The following is a 22,088-nucleotide window of genomic DNA, read 5'->3' as shown; positions in this document are numbered from 1 at the left end:
CTTCAAAATGTGGCCCCCCATTCACAACCATTATAAAGCATGGAGGAGCAAGGATATTTTTAAAGGTGCCCTAGAACATTTTTTCACAAGATGTAATATAAGTCTGTATCCCCTGAATATGTCTGTGAAGTTTCAGCTCAAAATACCCCATAGATTTTTTTAACTGCCTATATTGGGGCATCATTCAATATGCGCTGATTAAGGCTGCGTCCCCTTTAAATCCTCATGCTCCCCGCCCCCCCGAGCTCGCGACTGCCTTAAACAGTGCATAAACAAAGTTCACACAGCTAATATAAACCCTCAAATGGATCTTTACAAAATGTTCGTCATGCATGCATGCATCAAATCATGTGAGTATAGTATTTATTTGGATGTTTACATTTGATTCTGAATGAGTTTGATAGTGCTCCGTGGCTAAAGCTAACATTACACACTGTTGGAGAGATTTATAAAGAATGAAGATGTGTTTATGCATTATACAGACTGCAAGTGTTTAATAATAAAAATAGCGACGGCTCTCTTGTCTCCGTGAATAGAATAAGAAATTATGTTAACTTTAACCACATTTAACAGTACATTAGCAACATGCTAACGAAACATTTAGAAAGACAATTTACAAATATCACTAAAAATATCATGTTATCATAGATCATGTCAGTTATTATTGCTCCATCTGCAATTTTTTCGCTATTGTCCTTGCTTGCTTACCTAGTCTGTTGATTCAGATGTGCACATCCAGATGTCTTGCCCTTGTGTAATGCCTTGAACATGAGCTGGCATATGCAAATATTAGGGGCGTACATATTAACGATCCCAACTGTTACGTAACAGTCGGTTTTATGTTGAGATTTGCCTGTTCTTCGGAGGTCTTTTAAACAAATGAGATTTACATAAGAAGGAGGAAACAATGGAGTTTGAGACTCACTGTATGTCATTTCCATGTACTGAACTCTTGTTATTCAACTATGCCAAGGTAAATTTAATTTTCAATTATAGGGCACCTTTAAAAATCTCAGATTGTGTTCGTCTGAAAGAATATAGTCATATACACCTTGGATGACTTGAGGGTGAGTAAATTATGGGATAATTTTAATTTTTAGGTGAATTGTCCCTTTAAACATTAAAGCTGTACTTTAACACTTTCGCCTGGACCAGAACCTGCATCCCATGAGTCTACGAGTCTCTCCAGCACTAGACTTGAGTTTAGTGATTGAAACAAACAGGTCATTTCCCCAGTGCCCTGCGAGAACATGCTTTATCCATCATGTTTGCATGAACCCAAAGCTGATTTGATGCCTGACAAAGAAGGCCATTACGCAGTTAACATTGTTCAGATGAATTGGCCCACTGATGGGTGTCTGGCAGCTCCGTCTGGGTGTGTTAGGACGTTTGAACAACGGGGTGAAGGGTCACATTGGCTAACTGGCATGTCTGGGTTCCTGTCCAGGGTGTACCATACATTACTCAGATGCTGGCATCACCATTCATCCATTCCTGGGACAGTGACAAAGGTGACCTCATAACCCTGACCCCAATCTGGACAATCGTAGACTAACATGAGAAGGTCATTGGATATGACAATTCATGACAGGCAGATCCAAGAATTCAGACTGTGATGCTGATCACCAGAGACACATGAGAGACTGTGTTGCATTTTATAGGTTTGTTGTTGTTTGTTGTTGTTGCTTCTATGGTTTTTCGTGATGTTTGAGAATCAGATGTCAGAACAGTTATTATTTATTCCACATGATTGTGCAACAACTTGTTCTGACAGGATAATTTGAGCTGACACAATGCAAATTAGAAATATCCATCTCTGTCTCGACATGTACAGTAATATGGCTAATGCGCTGATTTATGATGGAGGATATTGAATATGCAGTGAGCTCATAGGTCTTCAGGAGACGATGGAGAAAGACTCTCATGCTGAAGGTGACGTTCTCGTTTAACCTACTGGTGAAAAACGAGGGGTTTTGAAGGATGAGAGCGCTTACTGCAGGATTACTATGAGGGTTTTGGTCTTCTGGGACTGGGGAAAACCAGACTGGACCAGCTTTAAACCAGTGAAAGAGTGACATATTAAAGCTCAGAGGAAACAGATTAATGCAGGACACTTCACTGCCCGCTCACAGCACGACAGACATGTAAGCCTGCGTCTTGAGCACAGTATATGAATAGGTGTTTTTCAACAAATAGCCAGCGAACCCTCAGAAAATGTTAATAATCAAATTATTATTGTTTCTATTCAGGTTTTTATGAGGTTTGCAATTTTTGAAACCATGTTATGAACCTTTTGAACATGAAAATACTAGGGTTACACTTTAAAAACAAATCTTTTGACTCAACAAAAAATTAACAACAGTTTGTGTCAATCTGTTCAATTCATGACTAATATTGAAATTATGTTCAACCAACAAACTGCAAGCTTATCATTTACGACATAAACCAAGCGTGTCCGACTGCATCCTGCAGTACTGTTTTTGGGTGAATTAACCCTTTAACCTATTCACAATTTGTGCATACTGTCATGATTAAGTGAGTCATCTTCTAATAGGATAATGACATGCAGTCTCATGAATATATGAGACACCAATCATCAATGTACTAGCCTAATATAGTACAAGAAAATGTCATGTCCTATGATGTTGACACAAACACAAACTTAAACCCGAAAGATGAAAATAGCACAAAAAAGCTGAAAATTAACTATTTTTTTCCTATAATTAAAACGAATGGATGGTAACATTTACTTCTGTGATGTTAAACACTCATAACTCTGTTAAAATCTCAGAAGTTTCTTTAGTTTAGGGTTTCATGACCATTTAAGTTGACTAGTCAGAAAAATTAAGTTGTTCCTAATCTAATTTCAACAAAATCCGGTTATGGCCCTGAAACCAATTAATCTTAACCATTTCAATTCAAATGAACAGCTATCATAGCATATGCTATATGTATCTTATTTAGTATGTAAATGCACTGAAAAAGTAAGATATTACTGGCATTAGCACAGTTATTGCTTAGATGGTCAAGATAGTGTAGCCACACACATCCAATCACTAGTTTTCAGAACAATTGGTAACCACAAAAACTTCAATATAACAGAAACTCTTTTAAATGTCATAACAGCATTAAATGTGTATTTCCCTTTACAAAATGCACATAACACAAACTTAATTTCAACTTCATTTTATTTTGCTTATCTAGTCCTATGAAAGGCATGCTGGGAACTAGAAATCCACTGCCAAATTTTTGTACACCCAATAGTTATCAAGACAATTTCCTTAAGTTATTACAATTTATTAATAATAATGATAATAATAATAATTATTAAAATATCACTTACAACAAAATGTCAGTTTAAATTACACACAATATTAAGTTGATGTAATGATCAACATTATTATGTCAACAGAACTCATCAAAATAATGTTTGTGACTTAAAAAGCTTTAAAAAAAAAATAAATTGCAACCATGCATGTATTTAAATCTGGGGCCGTATTCACAAAACATTTTATCTTACCACTAAGAGTTCTCCTAAATAGCAGTAAAAGTTCTTAGCTAAGAGTTTTCTATTAAAACCTATTCACAAAGCTGCTGAGACCAACTTTTACTAAGGAATAGAGAGAAGTCTTAAGCTAAGGGTAAGGGCGGGGTTGACCTCTTTGTTATGGATGATGTCAACATGCTTACTAACTATGCCCACAGTGATTGGCTGATGGGGGAGAAGTCTCTGTCAGCGATTTAATCAAAGGGATATTGTAGCGCAAGATATCATGTTTCCATATTCAAATAAGGTTTTTAAATACAAATGTTGCCATATTCAAAGAAAGGTTTTTTTTTTTTTTTTTTTTTTTTATAAAAATGTTGCCATATTGAAATAAAGATTTTAAAATGTAGGCTAAGTGTCACAAATTAAACTAGTATATGTTCAGTTATTGTCTGCGTCTTGCATGTCTGCGTTTCAAGAGATTGCAGAATTCAAGTGACAAATTATGCTTTATAAACAAAGTTTTATCTAATCAGCTCGAGTGGAGGTATATACACGCAGACAAGAGCCAACTTGCCTTACCTCGACAGTTTTCTGCATCCCTCCGCCAACCCGCTCCTCACTCTCGGCTGGGGATATGGGGCAAACTCTGGGTTTGGGCTAAATCAATTCCAAGCTCGGAGTTTGGGCAAAATAAATTCCAAACAAGTTCCAAGATCAGAGCCCTCGATCCCCTTGGACAGCATGCCTATATATATATATATATATATATATATATATATATATATATATATATATATATATATATATATATATATATATATATATATATATATATATATATATATATATACTCTATTCGATCATTTGTAAGACTGTAACAACTGCCACAGTACTATACAGTAATATATTAATAGTACATTAATTTATTTATTTATTTATTGAAAATTTATTTTTGCCATTTTATTGTATTCCATAAATCAAAATATGTATTGCATTTATGAAGAAAAGGTGCAGCACCCAGCTTTATCGCTATTGTCTCAATGGTGTACAGTGTCTTTAGGTGGATTAGGATTGTTTGTGATTTGGTCTTAGTGATTTAGGAATCCTCTTGACTACTCCTAACGTTTCACAGGTTTAGGAGCTAGTTTTAGCGCTAAAATACTTAGTGAAATACTCTTAGAGAAAACATTTAGGAGTCCTAAATTTAGGACTGACACACCCATTATTTTTAAGAGTTTCTCCTAAATCTGTAAGTTAGGAGCTACTTTTAGCCTTAAGATGTTTTGTGAATACGGCCCCCAATCATTTGCAGTTTAGGCCTGGCTTTCAATTATACTCTAGTAATGGATATCTGTAATTATTAATTTTATTAAAAGATATTAAAAGTATCAATTTCATAGAGACGTAAGTATCTGTACTGATATCAGTGACACTGGTCTTCATAAGATGCCATTAAACAATTATTAAAAATATCTAATATTTAAAATGCTGTCTTTATATTGTTTATACATAAATTGTGTGATTCAGTGTGAAAATATATTTGTTTACAAATTTTAATGTTATAGTTGCAATCAATTACAGAAATAATTACAGAAATGTGTACATATTGTTTTTTTAATTAATTGACAGTCCTAGAAAATAAAATTTAAAAACATGTGTGATTGTCATTTTCATGCAATAAACATTAAATAGACAAAATTATTATAAAATTGTAAAATAAAATAATTTAAATGAGTCACTGATTTGCAAGTTACAGTTTCAAAATGGCATCCTAAATTTAATTGTTATATGCAGTTGAGAAGGTCAAGATGTCTTGAGTTGGGATCATCTTCAATGTGTTTAGACTAGCGACCTGTCTTGCTAGGTTACACACACACACACACACACACACACACATTACATATCTATATGTGCTCATCACAGACAGCTGGAGAACGGATCTGTCCTGTCCGTGTTTTCCGTAACTCGCTGGTGATGATGGATGCACTGCTCTACTGTCAGCAAAAGTATCGAACAACATATCAGCAAGTGTTGATGGCTTTAGAGACAGACCTCGCTCTCAGACAGACTCTGGTCTGATCCCGGTTCAGTCCAAAAAACACACCTGTCATTACAGTTACATCAACTTCTTTTTTATTATTTATGAAATCATTGACAAAGAAGGATGAAAAGTGCAAGTTCCAATTGGTAACCACCCTAGAGTCTTTATAGCAATGCTCTAAAAAACACTCTGAAAACCTTAGCAACTGACAACCGCCTATAATACCCTATAGCAGGGGTACTCAACAGGCAGCCTGTCTGCATTCATTTTGTAGCCTGCTTCATCCTAAATATGAATGTATTTTTATTTTATTTTGCACTCAAAAGTAGCGCAAATATTAGGCAGCATGATTTTTGTTTGTCATTTAAATGCGGTTGAGCATTATAACCAATGTGCGCTGAATTGAAGAAATTGAAGTAAGCGTCTACGATTTTTTTTTTTTTATAGGGGTCGCTCTTTGCTCGCTTTCTCTATATAATATACTCACAATTCAAATCAAAGTTTTTTATTTATTTATTTTTTTTTGCACTATTAAGAGGATCAATGGCCTAGAGTTTCAAGAGAGAGATCCACATTTTAATGCGGGTGCCATTCAGGTCGCAGCCTTGTCATATGGGTCGAGTACACAGAAATAAATTAGTTTTACTGTCAGATAATGGGTCGGGTGTTCTGTTAAGTACTGTGGGTGCAGGTTTACCAAATTCTGCAGTGTTTAAGTGACCAGGCAGCATGAAAAACATTCTCCCTGTCACATTTCTGTTCTATGTTTGCAAATTCCTGCAGAACCAGGATCATTTTCACCCCACGCTTACTGTGTGCATTTTTTTTCATACTCTGTATGAATATGAATGACTTGTTTTGCATTACGAATATAGCTAGGCAAACTCAATTAGTATATACTTAAATGGTATAGTTGGAGGGACGAGGGAGCCGCAAGGACTGAGGGAGGAAGGAGCCAAGGTGGAGCTGACAGTTCGACAAGCCGAGGTGGAGTGATGGGCTTCGAGGCTGGAGGCGGAGTCAGGGGATCCTCTTGACTAGGAGAGCTAGCGACCAGAAGACCCAATGCGCATCCACTCAGCATAGTTGAGGAAACCAGGGAGGAGCTGGGGAACTGACAGCAACCAGCAGAGATGGGGCCGATGGACTAGCTGGAAGGGGAAGGGGAGGCAGGAGAGGGAGGCTGGGTGTTACCTCTGGAGACACAGGAGACTTTAAGCTAGGTGGAACCAGTGGAGACACAGGAGACTTCGAGCTGGGTGGTACCAGCGTGACGGGAGAACTGCTCACCCTCACACCCCCTTTCCACCAGCACGAACCGGGTGCTTGTTCAGAGCTAGAGTTTGTTACGTCACTGTCACAATATGTTACGTCTCATATTTCACAGCAAAGCTAGCGCCGCAGCGCCAAACACAAACACACCAGGCTTGTTTGAGATGCATCGGCTTCTCGCATACCGATCAGCGCATGACATCAAAGCTCTGCGAGAACGAAACGAAAGCACAAGGAGTCGTATGCTCTACAAACGTCCCGCGGACAACAATCGCGCTGCTATTAGCTCGATTAGCTGCTATTTCAAAAATGGCAATGACAAATTTCTTGTTGGTCACGGTAACCCCGCCCCCGGTCCCTGGCGCAAGCGGTTCTTACTTCTAGTCCAGTAACGTTTTGGTGCTACTTACGAACCACTTTTCCTGGTTCGGAGCTGGAGCTTTGTGTGTCGAAAGACAAAGAACTGATTTGAAACTGCCTTGGTGGAAAAGGGGTATATATGGCAGGAATGTGGGTGGGGCTTTCCTCCATGCCCAAGAACTTAACGAGCACATCCACTGGGACGTGCGGTGTTGCTGGCTCACACACCTGGTCAGACTCTCTGTGGGGCTCAGGCTCCGGGGCGATGATTGGCTCAGTCCTCTTTACTGGCTGGTGCATCGAGGCAGGCTCAGGCTCACTGTCTGCGGTGGGCTCTGGTGTCCGCTCCGTGCAGTGTGTGAGCAGTGGCTGGCTGGGCTCTGGGCGTCCTCCTTGATGCAGGTGGTGAATGCAGACCTGCAGTTCACCAGCACCTACTCCGCAAACTCTGCAAATGTCTTTCGAGGACCTACACTGGGCAAGCGTGCCTTGGATCACTCGCTGAGGCTAGTGTAAAGTTCATGAGGCATGGCAGATGTAAAAAGTCTCTCATGTGGTCCTTTAGTGCACGCTGATTTTGTTCTGAAAAGAGCAGCTGGATGGCCAATAAGTCCATTTCTGTAAGGTCAGTTCTTTTGTCACGTTTATGCTGGTCGTATACTCAAATAATCTTTATTAGATAATCAAAAATCACTCAGAACGCAGGAATACATAGGAGATAACACAAATCAGACTTACACATTAACTTTAACGAGAGCTGACAACAATGAACCGAAACACAGGGATATAAATTCAAGGAACTAAGGGAACTATATGAACACAGGTGCATAGAATCTAATAATCATTGATTAACCATAGCAACAAACCAGAGAGTTAATGAGCAACCATGGGAACTAATTATGAACACAGGCAAATGGAAACAGAGCAAATAGTGAAAGCGAAACCAAAACAGAACATAACAGAATACACATGTTAGAGCAAGTTAAGTAATTTATGGCCCTTTGCATTTTATGGCCTCTGAACTTGAGTATCCCTGCACTATAGCATCCTGGCAGTGCATAATCAAGCATCTTTCACATTTCTTCAGTTGTGGTTCATCAGAGAGCTATAGAAGCCCTAAGGGGTCATGCATTCTTTTATTTTTTCCTTGTGATATCGAATTAATTTTCTTGTGATCTCGACATAACAAGTGTTTGTTTTCTTGTGTATTTAAAAAAAAATAAAATAATGAATAATAATAATATGAATAATTATGAATTATTTTCATTTGTTTTGTAAAACTGTATATTTTCATTCTGTTTTCAGAGTTCCGGGGTCTCCTTTCGAAAAGAATGAAATAATAGGATGATAATAATGTATATACAACTTATTAATATTTTATTTACACGTTATGTCATTTTTCAACATGATTTGATGTGATTGTCGTCATTATTTGATGACATCATTTACTGCTTTATTTATTCTTGAAACAGAAGTAACTTCATGATATTTGTGTATATAGCAAAAGTATACTGCTCCTAATAGGCTAAGGTGCAATTTAATTAATTCTGCTATCTGATAACGGGGTCAGGTGTTTATGTCGATACTCAAGGTCACAAGAAAATAGCTATTTATTATGTCGAAATCACAAGAAAACAACTTCTGTTATGTCAAGATCACAAGAGAAATGAAAGAAAAAAATAATAATGCATGGCGTCTTAGTGCTTCCGTAGAAAGTAGTGTTGGGTGTTTGTAAGATAGACGCCCATGTGCTTAAGCTAATTAAGTCGACTGGTCTATCTCTGGATACGTCTGATAAAACCGGTTGCCCTGCACAGAGGTGTTCTTCTAGTCAGAGCTCTTGTGTCCTCTTATGTCAGTCTTCCCAGAAATTGCTGACTTGCTCCTGTAAATCGATCCGTCCAAGCATTGAGTCTTCCTGGGCTTCTTGCCCTGAGTGAGAGAACATGAAGTGAAGACATCCAAAACCAGTAATGTCTAATACATTTGAATTGCAACCTGTAATTGTCACTTTAAAGAGGCATTTCTACCTGATTTAACTAAATTTTGTTGGTACAAATTAATGTATTTAGGTTGATTCAGTGATGTTAAATAAAAATAGTAAATTTAGATGTTACCGTTTTTAGGTTACTATTTCAGTGTATTGTGACTGCTGTTGTATGTGAGCATATTTTCTGCTGAAACTTATATATGTATTTAAAATATACTTTAATGCACGGTTTCACAGAAAAGGCTTAAAGGATTAGTCCACTTTTAAATAAACTTTTCCTGATAATTGACTCATCCTCATGTCATCCAAGATGTTCATGTCTTTCTTTCATCAGTTGAAAAGAAATTAAGGTTTTTGAGGAAAACATTCCAGGATTTTTCTCCTTATAGTGGATTTCATTGGCTACCAACAGCTTGATGGTCCAAACTGCAGTTTCAGTGCAGCTTCAAAGGGCTTTAAACGATACCGGACGAGGAACAAGGGTCTTATCTAGCAAAACGATCGGTCATTTTTCGAAAAACGCCTTCCCTATTCTACTTACGGAATGAACATGGCGCCAGTTTTGTTTTTTTACGTAAGTAGAATAGGGAAGGTGTAGGACAGTCAGCAAAAGCGTTTTGAAGAATGCGGAAACGGGAAGTACGTTCAAGGTGATATTTTGTGTTTATAAAGCATAAACGGTTGTATTTTTTTCGAAAATGACCGTTTTTTTCACTAGATAAGACCCTTATTCCTTGTCTGGTATTGTTTAAAGCTCTTTGAAGCTTCACTGAAACTGCAATTTGGACCTTCAACCTGTTGGTATCCATTGAAATCCACTATATGGAGAAAAATCGTGGAATGTTTTCCTCAAAAACCTTAATTTCTTTTCGACTGATGAAAGAAAGACATGAAGATCTTGGATGATATGGGGGTGAGTAAATTATCAGGAAAAGTTTATTTAAAAGTGGACTAATCCCTTAAGCCTAGTTCCAGACTAAAATGCGTGTTTGAGCTGACTTCACTGAAAACAACTTGCACTGGCTATTGTTTTTTTTTTTTCCAAGGCATGTTTATAAAAGCTACTTAAATGTCCTAATTTAACTAAGGTCTAATCCTGGCTTAGTCTAAGAGCTGTTTGTGAAATCGGGCCTAAATGTAATACTGAATAACATACTAAAGTTAAAATTATAATCAAGTACTTTACGTGTGCTTTAGTATGCTAGTCAACACATCAAAATAAGTTTACTTCTTTAAAGCACAACAAAAGATTATTAAAACATAATGATTTAAAACTTTTAATTTGACATTACAAAGTGCACTTTTTTTAAAAGTGCACTTAAGTGTATTATGAAACAATCATAAAATTGTACTCTAAGTACATTTAAGTGACCTTTTTATTTCATGAAAATTATATTATCTCTATCTCTAAAAAAATATACTTGTAAGAAGTACACTACAAATGCACATACAAAACAATTAAGCAGACTTCTTGCTGTGTGTGTGTGTGTGTGTGTGTGTGTGTGTGTGTGTGTGTGTGTGTGTGTGTGTGTGTGTGTGTGTGTGTGTGTGTGTGTGTGTGTGTGTGTGTGTGTGTGTGTGTGTGTGTGTGTGTGTGTGTGTGTGTGTGTGTGCGTGCATGTGAAGGTTGAGTAGCTAAAAACATTTGCGTTCACATACTCTCATAGAGTAGGTTCTGGGTTTGGAGACACCTGTGGCTGTCCAAGAACACAGCGGTGCCAAACATTTGCTTGTGTCTATTCCAGTATCCTGATGATGGCATCATGATGTCACTTCTCTAACAGGTGTTTCAGGCAAGATTGAGCGGTACCGTTAAAATTAAATTTTTACTGGGGGTCTTCTCTGTGTGTCAGTGTTTTTCTACCTCATTAACTGGCCTCTGTAAACACCATTTATTGCCTCACGTTTATCTGATGTCCTGTGTGTTTGGCATGAACTCTTTGGGTTTACGAGAGGCCAAGGTTAAAAATCTTCCAGACTCAGCACACAATCGCACTGTTGACATGAAGGTCACACACATACACATTAAACACAACCTGGGGCCACAACTGAGGTTGTTGATTTAGTCAGAGATATAGATGAGACTGCTGGAGATTTCTGTGGGTTTTATTTTATTTCTGGGTGTCTGTGTTTAGTTTTTTGCTCACATAATTCAGGTGATACAAAGTATGCAGCTGAATTTATTCAAATATGTAACAGGCCTACCTTTACTTTTGACATTAACTTAAAAACATGAGCACCTTTACATTATTTTTCAGTAGTTCTAGAAGCACTTTTCCATAAAAATGTGTATATCGTGAATCGTGATACTGACTACCTTTACTGACTATCAACACTATCAATCTATTGGTTTAGGGTTACAAACCCAACTAACTTCTTTGTGAAATGTTTTTGTTGTAGTATTTTTACAAAAAAAGACATTTACTCAGTCGCGAGCTCTGGGGGGCGAGGAGCGCGAGAATTTAAAGGGGCTGCAGCCTGAATCGGTGCATATTTAATGATGCCTCAAAATGGGCAGTTAAAAAAATGAATTAAAAAAAATCTACGGGGTATTTTGAGCTGAAACTTCACAGACACATTCAGGGGACACCTTGGACTTATATTACATCTTTTGAAAACAAGTTCTACGGCACTTTTAAGGCCTTCGTTCATCTTCGGAACACAAATTAAGATATTTTTGATGAAATCCGAGGGTTTCTGAAGCACACATATGCAGCATCATTATTGGCTGGCTCCTGCGTCAGCATCACAAGCATGTATCGTGGTGCTCATATGTGAACAGCATCGGCCAATACTGAGCCGGCGTTCGGACGTAAACACGGAAGCTCTGCACTGAGTTCACTGCGTCAACTGCGTATGACAACAGTTCAAATTGTTGAATAAAGTCCTTATTTTTATTTTGTTTTTGCACACAAAAAAGTATTCTCATCGCTTCATAACATTAAGGTTGAACCACTGCAGTCGCGTTGACTATTTTAACGATGTCTTTAATACCTTTCTGGACCTTTTTTTGGTTTGGGAAGATATGAGGGTAAGTAATTAATGACAAATATTTAATTTTTGGGTGAACTAAAGTGTCCAAAAATCATTATGGTCACATTATCACCATCAACCAAAATGTTGAGAGTATTGTGATATAAATGTTTGTCTAACTGATTTCAGATGTTTACACTGCTATTACATAAGTAGTCAGTTGCATGTCATCATCTTAACGTAGGCAGCATGCGCAGACACACTTATCGAGTATTTTAGGGTGCTGCATTATTTGATCTTATGTCAGTCCTCAGTGCCAGAAATGTCATGGAGAAGCCATTACATCATGGAAATAGGTGGAGGTTCACATTTAGAGCCTGACATCACTGCGGTTTGAGGTAGAAGGTTAATGTCGTCTTCCTCCACACAGAGCATCTGTTCTTCTGTGTTGTATTGAAATAGCATTGTTCATTTTTATAGCACATTTGTATAGCAGCACTAGCATTAAACTGATAGATATATAATGCAATAATATTATATAATGTCCCTGTTTGGTCTAATTTCATGGAAAAATTACTAAAGTCTCATTTGCCAGACGACTTCCCCCAAAGAGTGCCAACTGTATCGTATCCATTACGGCTCAAATCACAGATGGTGAAAGCTGAGCCCTGGTGAAATCATAGCTGTGTGAATGTTTAATCCAGCTCATAATTAATAAATTCACACAAGTAGGTTTATGGCAACAGAGGCACAAGACCACATATTCCCTATGATATATTAAGTTCCTTTAATTACTACAACTGTCTGGCCAAGGCATTGCCAAATTTACCTTTTCAAGTAGGTCAAATGCCTGATTCCACCATATAAATATCATATGTATTTTAAAGAGCACAAACCGAGGATGTCGTACTGCATTGAACATTTCCAGTGCTCTTTTGAGATGAAAGCAGGTCACTGCAGCAATTACATTCATCAGAGCTGTTGCAGCATTCCAGTCAGATGATGTGCTTTGCTATGAGAAATAACGTTTAGGATGGGGGATTTGAGGTTGTTTGGGGACTTCAGGGACAACTGATGACCCTTATGAGCTGATGTTTTGGTTGGTTTTGCTGAAAGCCAACAAACCATCACCTCTTGATAATCAAGGTGTCTCAGTGTTATAACTCGCCTAACCAGAGCTGACGCTTGTGGGAAAGAACACTGCAGCCACATTCAATGTGTATGTTCAGAATAGCATAGTACCACAATATTCAACTATCACTATGGGCCCCATTTAAACGATCTAAGCGCATGATTTAAAGCGCATGGCGCAAGTTCATTTAGCGCATGTCCGAATCCACTTTTGCACGTTTAACGATGGAAAGAATGGTCGGCGCGCCTGGCGCATGGTCTGAAAGGGTAGTCCCTTAATGAGTAATGGGTGTGTTTTGGGCGTAACGTGCAATAAACCAATCAGAGTCTCATCTCCCATTACCTTTAAAAGCCAGTTGTGCTCACGCCATGGTGGAAAAACTGAACGCTTCTCTAGTGAGGAAACTGCTCTGCTCGTGTGCAAGCAGACCATCTACTGGAAAAGCCGAATTCCACCAAAGCATTTTTTTCTTTATGCACACAATAATAAACTTTTACATTTGTAATCCTTTTATTTTTAATATATGGCATGTTTGTGTGCTGCTGCACGTCCCTGTGTGTATAATAAGCAGAATGTTGTGCACCCTCATATTGGCGCATATTACTAATGCACTCTTTAAATAACAAAACAAATATCGTGCCAGTGACCAGGTTTCAGTTGGTCAATGGCGCAGTCTATTTCAGTTGCCTCAAAATAGTACCGTGCCAACAATGAGCCTGAACACTCCTCATTTTCAGACCAGCACACCCATGGGTGCACAAATGAGCGCAAATGCATTTGCTATTTAAACAATGAAAATGATTACTGCGTCGGGCTGAAACTAGCAAAAAACTTGCATTGCGCCTGGTGCCAAGTGTATGATAGGGCCCTATTTCTCTATGTACAGAATACTGTATCACACAATGCAAAAGTCAACGTTTAATTTTTAATTTTTAACATCATCTTTTTGACCAGTTCTGTTATTGTAAACTAAACCTAAACTATACTTAATAATTGATATTTGAAATAACAATTGAAATAAATTAATTGCATTTAAGAGAAAAGGCTAATAAAAATTACAAAAGCACATAACAAAATTACTAAAACTTAAAAGAAATTATAATGAAAATATAAAAGTAAAAGCTAGCTGAAAATATTAAAACATATTATGATAGCATAAATAATACTAAAGTAACACTGTTCTTGACTCATGTCAATGGCCTAATAAAAGTTTAGATGTTTTTATTCAGAATGAAAATTAAGTACAGAAAGAATTTTTAGAGATGATGCAGCAGTACCTTTTTGAACTTAAATATCTGTATACTTGTAATTTTTAATATTAAATTTAAATTAAATGTAATTTCTAATGATACATTTGTGATGTTTTATGCTTTCTATTAAAAAAAAATATATATATATATATAATAAGTAAATATATCAAATGATGGAATAAAACATCACAGAATTAATCAAATCCATTAACTTTTATGTCAATCATATTAACTGACTAATATGATTTACTGTATATCTTTAAAAAAAATCTAATATTTGAGGACATAAAAATGCAACACAGGCTCGTTGGAAAAACGTACCTGTGTCAACATTTTTGCAAAATGCAAAATACATACCAATATGCACATATCATTGCAGTTTCTAACAGAAATGAACACTAGAGGCAGTAAAACAGCAAGCACTTTTAATCATTTTCACACACAATTATGATTACAGGGTCAGATTATGGATTAATAAAGACGTGGCTCCTTGCACAATAATGTTATGACCTCAAAGCACATTTTACCATAGTACATGATTTGTAAAAGTTTGCATCACTTACCCAGCTTCAGATGTTCAGTTTTACTAACGTAACAAGCTTGCTCGGTAGCTCAGCTGGTACAGAATTGTACTCATGATGCAAAGAGCTAGTGTGCGAATCATGAGCATTAAGCTTTTAGTGGCACTCACCGCACATTTCAATTCAGAACTGCGGTTATATACGTACAAACTCCAACATAATAAAACGTTGCCATATTCAGGTTCATCTGTTCTGGAAAAAAACTAAACACACTTTTAGCGCCACTCACTGGACATTTCATTGCAAAACATGCACGACACAAAAATGTTGACACAGCTACGTTTTTCCAATGAGCCAGGGCTGTAAAATGTATTACATAGCAAAAATTACCCAGAATATGGTTTCAAATGATTACATAGTTCTGGCATGAAACTCTAGATGGCACAAATTGATAGGTCTAACTCATTTGGCAGCGATTATGTCATTATCTACATAGCACAGCTGATTGGTTGTTGTTGCATCATTGGTTGTTGTTGCAACAAATACCGGTAGTGTTTGCTGTTAACAGTCTGCAGCACGCTTTCAGGAATCCCTCCACCTTCCCCAGATCCACCTGTACAGATCTGCTACAGGGGTTAATTCATGTACGTTACATGTGCAACAGCAGCAGCACGTAGTACACTAGTACTTCATTGCCTTAGCCTCATTGGAAAAGGAATGCTCTGGGAAAGCTTGGGTTGAACTCAGCACATGTGATAAATATTAGTGATTCTTTGTATCGACAAATAACTCTTTCAGGATGTAAAGAACTTATAAAAATATCTGTGTGCTGTTGTGTACCACAGCTGGAGTGTGGAGGACTGGGGCGTGTGCAGCCGCAGCTGTGGATCTGGAGAGCAAATCAGACTGGTGCGCTGCCTGCAGAAAACAGGCCCAGATCAGGTGGACACAGTGTCTGATGACCAGTGTGCACAACCACCGCCATCTCGCAGGCAGACCTGCAACACACACACCTGCCCGCCGGTCTGGAGCACTGGACCCTGGTCTCAGGTTAGTGATCAAAAAAACACAAATCCGTGACAATCAACAATGCGTCACATGCCTACATAGGCAAATACCCTCCTATTTAAAGGCGCAGTATGTACTTTTCGCAGCTAGAGGCAAAAACAACAACAATGGCATAGCTTGATGGTGCCGTGAATGAGCGCAGAATCATGGGAGTTGTCGTCTTCACCTCCACAGCTGATGCGACTCAAGCAAAATCATGTTTATGTTCATTTCCCTCATTTAAAAGTTTTACACATTTACACATTTTCAGAGTTTTAGAGGAAAGATTCCTATCAGTAGCCTAATAAAAAACAGAAAAGTGGGTTAAGGGTCAACACTGTGAATAGTGCATTTTATCAATTGCATCCGTAACTGAACATTTTTACGTTGTGTAATGCTGCATCCTGGACAGAAGAATATAATTAAACAATGACTAAGTGCACCTTTAACTTCACTGAGGAACATTGTCTTATATTATGGCTTGATCTTTTTCCCAGTGTTCTCGTAAATGTGGGAAGGGAGTGATGAAGAGAGCGGTGGCATGTGTAAGCAGCGACTCCAGTTCTTACATCCGCGTGCTGCCGGACGCTTCCTGTGCCGCTCTGCCCAAACCCAGCAGCCAAGAGACCTGCATGATCAAACGCTGCCACAAACAGCGCAAGGCCCAGTGGTTCGTCTCCACCTGGCAACCGGTAAAACCCTCAGCAGAATACTTGCACTGCATTGTGATAGAGTGGAGCGATGTGGAGTGGTGATAAAGCCTTTTAAATTAAAGCCATTTTAATTAAATTAACATGTATCATTGTTTAAATTTGTATTAAACACAATTTTGGAGTGCTCTTTTGACCCACTAAAGTAGGACTTAAGGGATTAGTCCACTTTCAAAAAAAAAAAAAAAATCCTGATAATTTACTCACTCCCATGTCATCCAAGATATTCATGTCTTTCTTTCTTCAGTCTAAAAGAAATTAAGGTTTTTGATGAAAACATTTCAGGATTATTCTCCTTATAGTGGACTTCAATGGCCTCCAAACGGTTGAAGGTCAAAATGACAGTTTCAGTGCAGCTTCAAAGAGCTCTAAACGATACCAGACGATGAATAAGAGACTTATCTAGTGAAACGATCAGTCATTTTTGAAAAAAAAATACAACTATATATGCTTTATAAACACAAATTATCGCCTTGCACCTGCTTCTGCCAAAACCACACTTCCGTATTCTTCAAAACGCTTACGTTGTTTGTCCTACGCCTTTCCTTATTCTACTTACAGAAAAAACAGAACTGGCGCTGCGTTTGTTCCGTGAGTAGAATATGGAAGGTGTAGGACATACAGCATAAGCTTTTTGAAGAATACAAAAGTACGGTTTTGGCGGAAGCACATGCAATCATTTGTTTATATAAAGCATATACATTTACATTTTTTTCCGAAAATGACCGATCGTTTCACTAGATAAGACTCTTATTCCTTGTCTGGTATCATTTAAAGCTCTTTGAAACTGTAATTTTGACCTTCAACCGTCTGGAGGCAATAATCCTGGAATGTTTTCATCAAAAACCTTAATTTCTTTTCAACTGAAGAAAGAAAGACAACTAATCCTTTAAGTTCATCTTTATATGTAATTTCATAATTACTTCTATTGTCTTTGAAATATGGTTAAAGTGTACTGCTACTAATGTCCTGACAAGCATTTATGGTAAACTAAATATACTTTAATGTCAATTCTATTGAAACATGAATGCCATGTATTTAAATATATTTGTAATTAGTTACACATTTGTAACATTGAAGGGTAACATTCTATTTTAGTTACATGTTACATGTACTTACTCTAGTAATAACAGTAAATTATACATAATTACATGCAACTAACACTAAACCTAACCCTATAGTAACTGGATTTTGTTAAGTGCACTTAAGTGGCCTTTTATTTCATTTTATATATATATATATATATATATATATATATATATATATATATATATATATATATATATATATATATATATATATATATATATAATATATACTTTTAAGATGTAACAAGTGCACATTCAGTACAATTAAGCACACTTCTTTTCCACAAGGAAAGGGACAGGTTACTGCTTCAGTCTCTTTTATAATGCACAGATGTGTGTTTGGGTTGAATGACGGCTGTGATATTCTCTCTTTCTCTCTTCAGTGTTCAGTGTCATGTGGAAAGGGGCTTCAGCTGCGTGTTGTAAAGTGCACAGAGAAGGATGTAGCAGGAAAATATAGAGAACTGTCACCCAAAAAGTGTCAGCATGTGCCCAAACCCTCCATGGAGCTCCAGAGAACCTGTGTCATGCCAGACTGTCCCGTCCTCTCTCCTCACAACAGACCAGACTGGTACTCCTCACCGTGGTCTCAGGCAGGTCTTCCCTCATCCTACACGCGTCTAACACCACCCATCATGAGCTCAGATGAAAGTGTAGGAAGCTTGTTTTTGATCTTTGCATGATGTGTTGTGTCTTTGTCTGCAGTGTACGGTGTCGTGTGGCGGAGGGGTTCAGGTGCGCTCAGTGCAGTGTCTCGTTCATGGGCGTCCCTCTTCTGGGTGTGTCCTGCAGATGAAGCCAGTGATGTCTCAGGCCTGTAACACTGCGTTCTGCCCCCAGCCAGAGAAGAAAGGTCTGTCGTGAGCTGTGATATTACTTCACCATGTACTAATGTGCTTCATTGAAAATATTTATGTAGCACAAATTCTTTTGAGGAAAAAGAAGTTTAAAAAATTAGGGCTGTCGATTTAACGTGTTAATTAGATTAATTAGTTACAGTGAAAAATAACGCTTTAAAATTATTAACGCAATTAACGCACCCGCCCACCCCTGACCTGACCTGACGGTCATCTGACATTTCATACAGTTGATTAATGACGAATGTGAAGCACGTGATATAGCCTAAATAATGCAGTTAGAATGATATCTGGTGAAAAATGCCCCTGTATGAGTTTGTCTCATATTTATATCATATGATATAGTTAAGCAATATCACACCAGTAACGAGCACAATATCACACGAGTGCTGTTTTTGTCCCAAATAGCACGAGTGCAAATGTGATATTGATTGACAACAGTTCAATAAATCAGAAGTTAATATTGTGTTATATTTAGACATAATATTGTCTGCTTTTGCTTAATTTTGCCAATGAAAATATTACATATAAAGCCAGAGCAGAACTGTTGTGCTTCTCTTAGCATCACACAGCGGTTTCGTTTAGTTTCTGAAGGAATCCGTGTTTTGAGCGAATCAGTCGGGTGAATCAATGATTCAATGGCCCATCGATAAAGGGCGCCATTTACTTCATTCCTGAATGAATCACCTGTATGAACGACTCAGTGACTCACTCATTAAGGCATTTAGCGCCACCTACTGGCAGTTTTAGATTCTTTTTTAGAGTATTACTTCATAAAAAAATTTCCATATTAATAATATTAATACAATTTTAAAAAATAATAATAAATTTAAGTGATAGTTTGCTCAAAAATGAAAATTCTGTCATTTACTCACCCTCATGCTGAATCAAAGAAAATATTTCTGTCTAAAGCTACTTTTTGTAATGTCTTTTTGATGATCTTTTGGGGGTAATTTCTCAAATTAAATTGATTTTAAATTTAAACAACTAAATTGCGATTAATTCGATTAATTAATCGCCACATTGTGTAATAAATTAGATTAAAAAATGTTATTGCTTGACAGCCCTAATAAATATATATATATATATATATATATATATATATATATATATATATATATATATATATATATATATATATATATATATATATATATATATATATATATATATATATACAAATAAAAGCTAACTTACAATATTAATAAATAGTATAATAGTATATTAATAAAATGACACTTTTGCACATATGTATTTGTTATGTCTTATTTGTTGACAAATTAATTATATTAATTAATGAATACAAAACCCTTTATGCTGGGTTTGTGTTAGTTTCATGTCTTTTTCTATTTGGAAAGAAATAACGACAAAGAAAAAGACATCTTGGTTTTTTTTTCACTTTGCTTGAAGGGTTAGTTCACCCAAAAATGAGAGTTCTGTCATCATTTACTCACCCTTGTGTCGTTCCAAATCCGTAAGACTTTCATTACTTTTCATCTCAAGATATTTTTAATGAAATCTGAGAGATTTCTGTACCTCCAATGGCAGTACTTACCACTTTGACGCTTCAAAAAGTTCATAAAGTGATCGTAAAACTAATCCATATGAATTGAGTGGTGTAGTCAAACATTTCTAAAGAGACGCAATCACTTTATATGATGAACAGATTGAATCAAAGTGGTAGTTGCGTAGCTGTCAATGGAGGGACAGAAATCTCTCAGATTTCATTAAAAAAATAACTTCATTTGTGTTTTGAAGATGAATGAAAGTCTTATGGGTTTGGAGCAACATGTGGGTGAGTAAATGATGAAAACTTTTGGGTGAACTAACCCTTTAACAAAGGAAAACATGATTCGGCTCGATACCTCCTTATTCCATGCTTGGTTTACAATTCGGTTTTCATCAGATTGGTCGGAACATCTTTTCCTTTCACGTTATTCCTTTTCAAACAGAAAATGAAATAGTCAAATTGTAAACGAACCATGCTGGAATGATTACATTTTAAAATATTTGATGCATTATTAGGTTCAGTAAGACATGTATCCTGTTACATCATTATAACATCATTGTTTCCCTGTGCAGATGCGATCTGTAAAGATCATTTCAACTGGTGCTATCTGGTGCCGCAGCACGGCGTTTGCAACCACAAGTTCTATGGGAAGCAATGCTGCAAGTCCTGCTCACACACAAACCCGTGAGAACTTCTGCTCTAGATGTTTGACCGTGACCTTCTGAGCCCTCGCAGGAGCAGAGCGATGCCCGCTCTAGCGCTGTGTTGAACATAGACTGAACAAAGACATTATTAAGGACTCAAAGTGGCTTGTTTGTCTGGGACTTCAGTGGAGAATGACACGGCCTGCTGATGCCAGCGAGACTGCATGTGTGTCTGCAGGAAATGACATCATCAACGAAGCCCCCTGGAGGTGATACGTGTCAGTGAGGGTGTGAGGACTCCTTTTATTGTGTTTCACAGAGCTTCGAATGGTCAGGAACAAAAAAAAAAACTTTGCGTCCGGATATAGACTAGACTGAATCCGTGTGTCAAAATACATGGACATGTGTTATGTTTTTTCATAATCTCATATGAAACACATAAAGGGGCTTAATGCGTCTCATGGTTGCAGCAGGGAGAATATGGCGTCATGTAGTAGAGCTACATTCATTTTTGGTGCTATATGTTGATATTAATGGCAGCCGAGCAGCTGACACATAATAGAGGTTTTAAATTAACATGACAATGAATTAGCGCTTTTGTATGATTGATATTAATTTTCTTATTTATTAACAATACTGCAATATACCAGAATGATATTCTGCTGTAATATTCTGTTATACAGCTTTTATTTTCCTGTTTAACTTTGGGTATAGTTGCACAGTTGGTATTTTTTTTTTTTTTGTATCGTGCTTTCACAGTACTGTTCCGTATTTGGGTTTTATTATTTTCAAGGAAAACAAAATGCAAATGAAACTAATGGGCATGAGTTTAATGAACTGTAAGAAGTGTCACGTTTAACAAAGTCAGCTCTCTTCGTTTTTAGCAACCACACGACTGCCAAGAACTCTAAATCTGTCTTTGGTCTGATGAAGAGAAATGCACATGAAAGGCTCCGGCATCTCACATATGGGTTTTTGCATCGCACAAATTACTTCCATCATTTACAGTATTTGCATTTGTTGTACAACAGCAGTAGATGAATGTAATCGCTCATCCACAATGAATGTTATTCTGAAGAGTGGACAGAGGATTTATTATAAATGGCAGTTCTTATTAAACGTGACGCGTGTCATATTGCCATCACATTAGAGGCTGTGTTGTCTTTCTCTCTTGGCCGTAGGAAGCAGATATGTAGATCGCTC

General features: G+C 37.2%; 1 protein-coding gene across 1 annotated transcript in view; it reads left to right on the top strand.

Moving 5' to 3' along the window:
- LOC137030191 (A disintegrin and metalloproteinase with thrombospondin motifs 16) overlaps positions 1–21,770 on the top strand; it is a 100,376-nt gene extending 78,606 nt beyond the window's left edge. Inside the window, exons 19-23 of the mRNA XM_067400378.1 lie at positions 15,875–16,079; positions 16,574–16,768; positions 18,258–18,467; positions 18,580–18,727; positions 20,814–21,770. Of these exons, the coding sequence (XP_067256479.1) occupies positions 15,875–16,079; positions 16,574–16,768; positions 18,258–18,467; positions 18,580–18,727; positions 20,814–20,929 (874 nt within the window). The 3' untranslated portion in view covers positions 20,930–21,770. The remainder of the gene's footprint in view (positions 1–15,874; positions 16,080–16,573; positions 16,769–18,257; positions 18,468–18,579; positions 18,728–20,813) is intronic.
- The last annotated feature ends 318 nt before the right edge of the window (positions 21,771–22,088 follow it).

This window comes from Chanodichthys erythropterus, chromosome 2, assembly GCF_024489055.1.
Source record: "Chanodichthys erythropterus isolate Z2021 chromosome 2, ASM2448905v1, whole genome shotgun sequence".
Lineage (NCBI taxonomy): Eukaryota > Metazoa > Chordata > Actinopteri > Cypriniformes > Xenocyprididae > Chanodichthys > Chanodichthys erythropterus.
The sequence above is the reverse complement of the archived record's forward strand: the minus strand, read 5'-3'. Positions and strand labels throughout refer to the sequence as shown.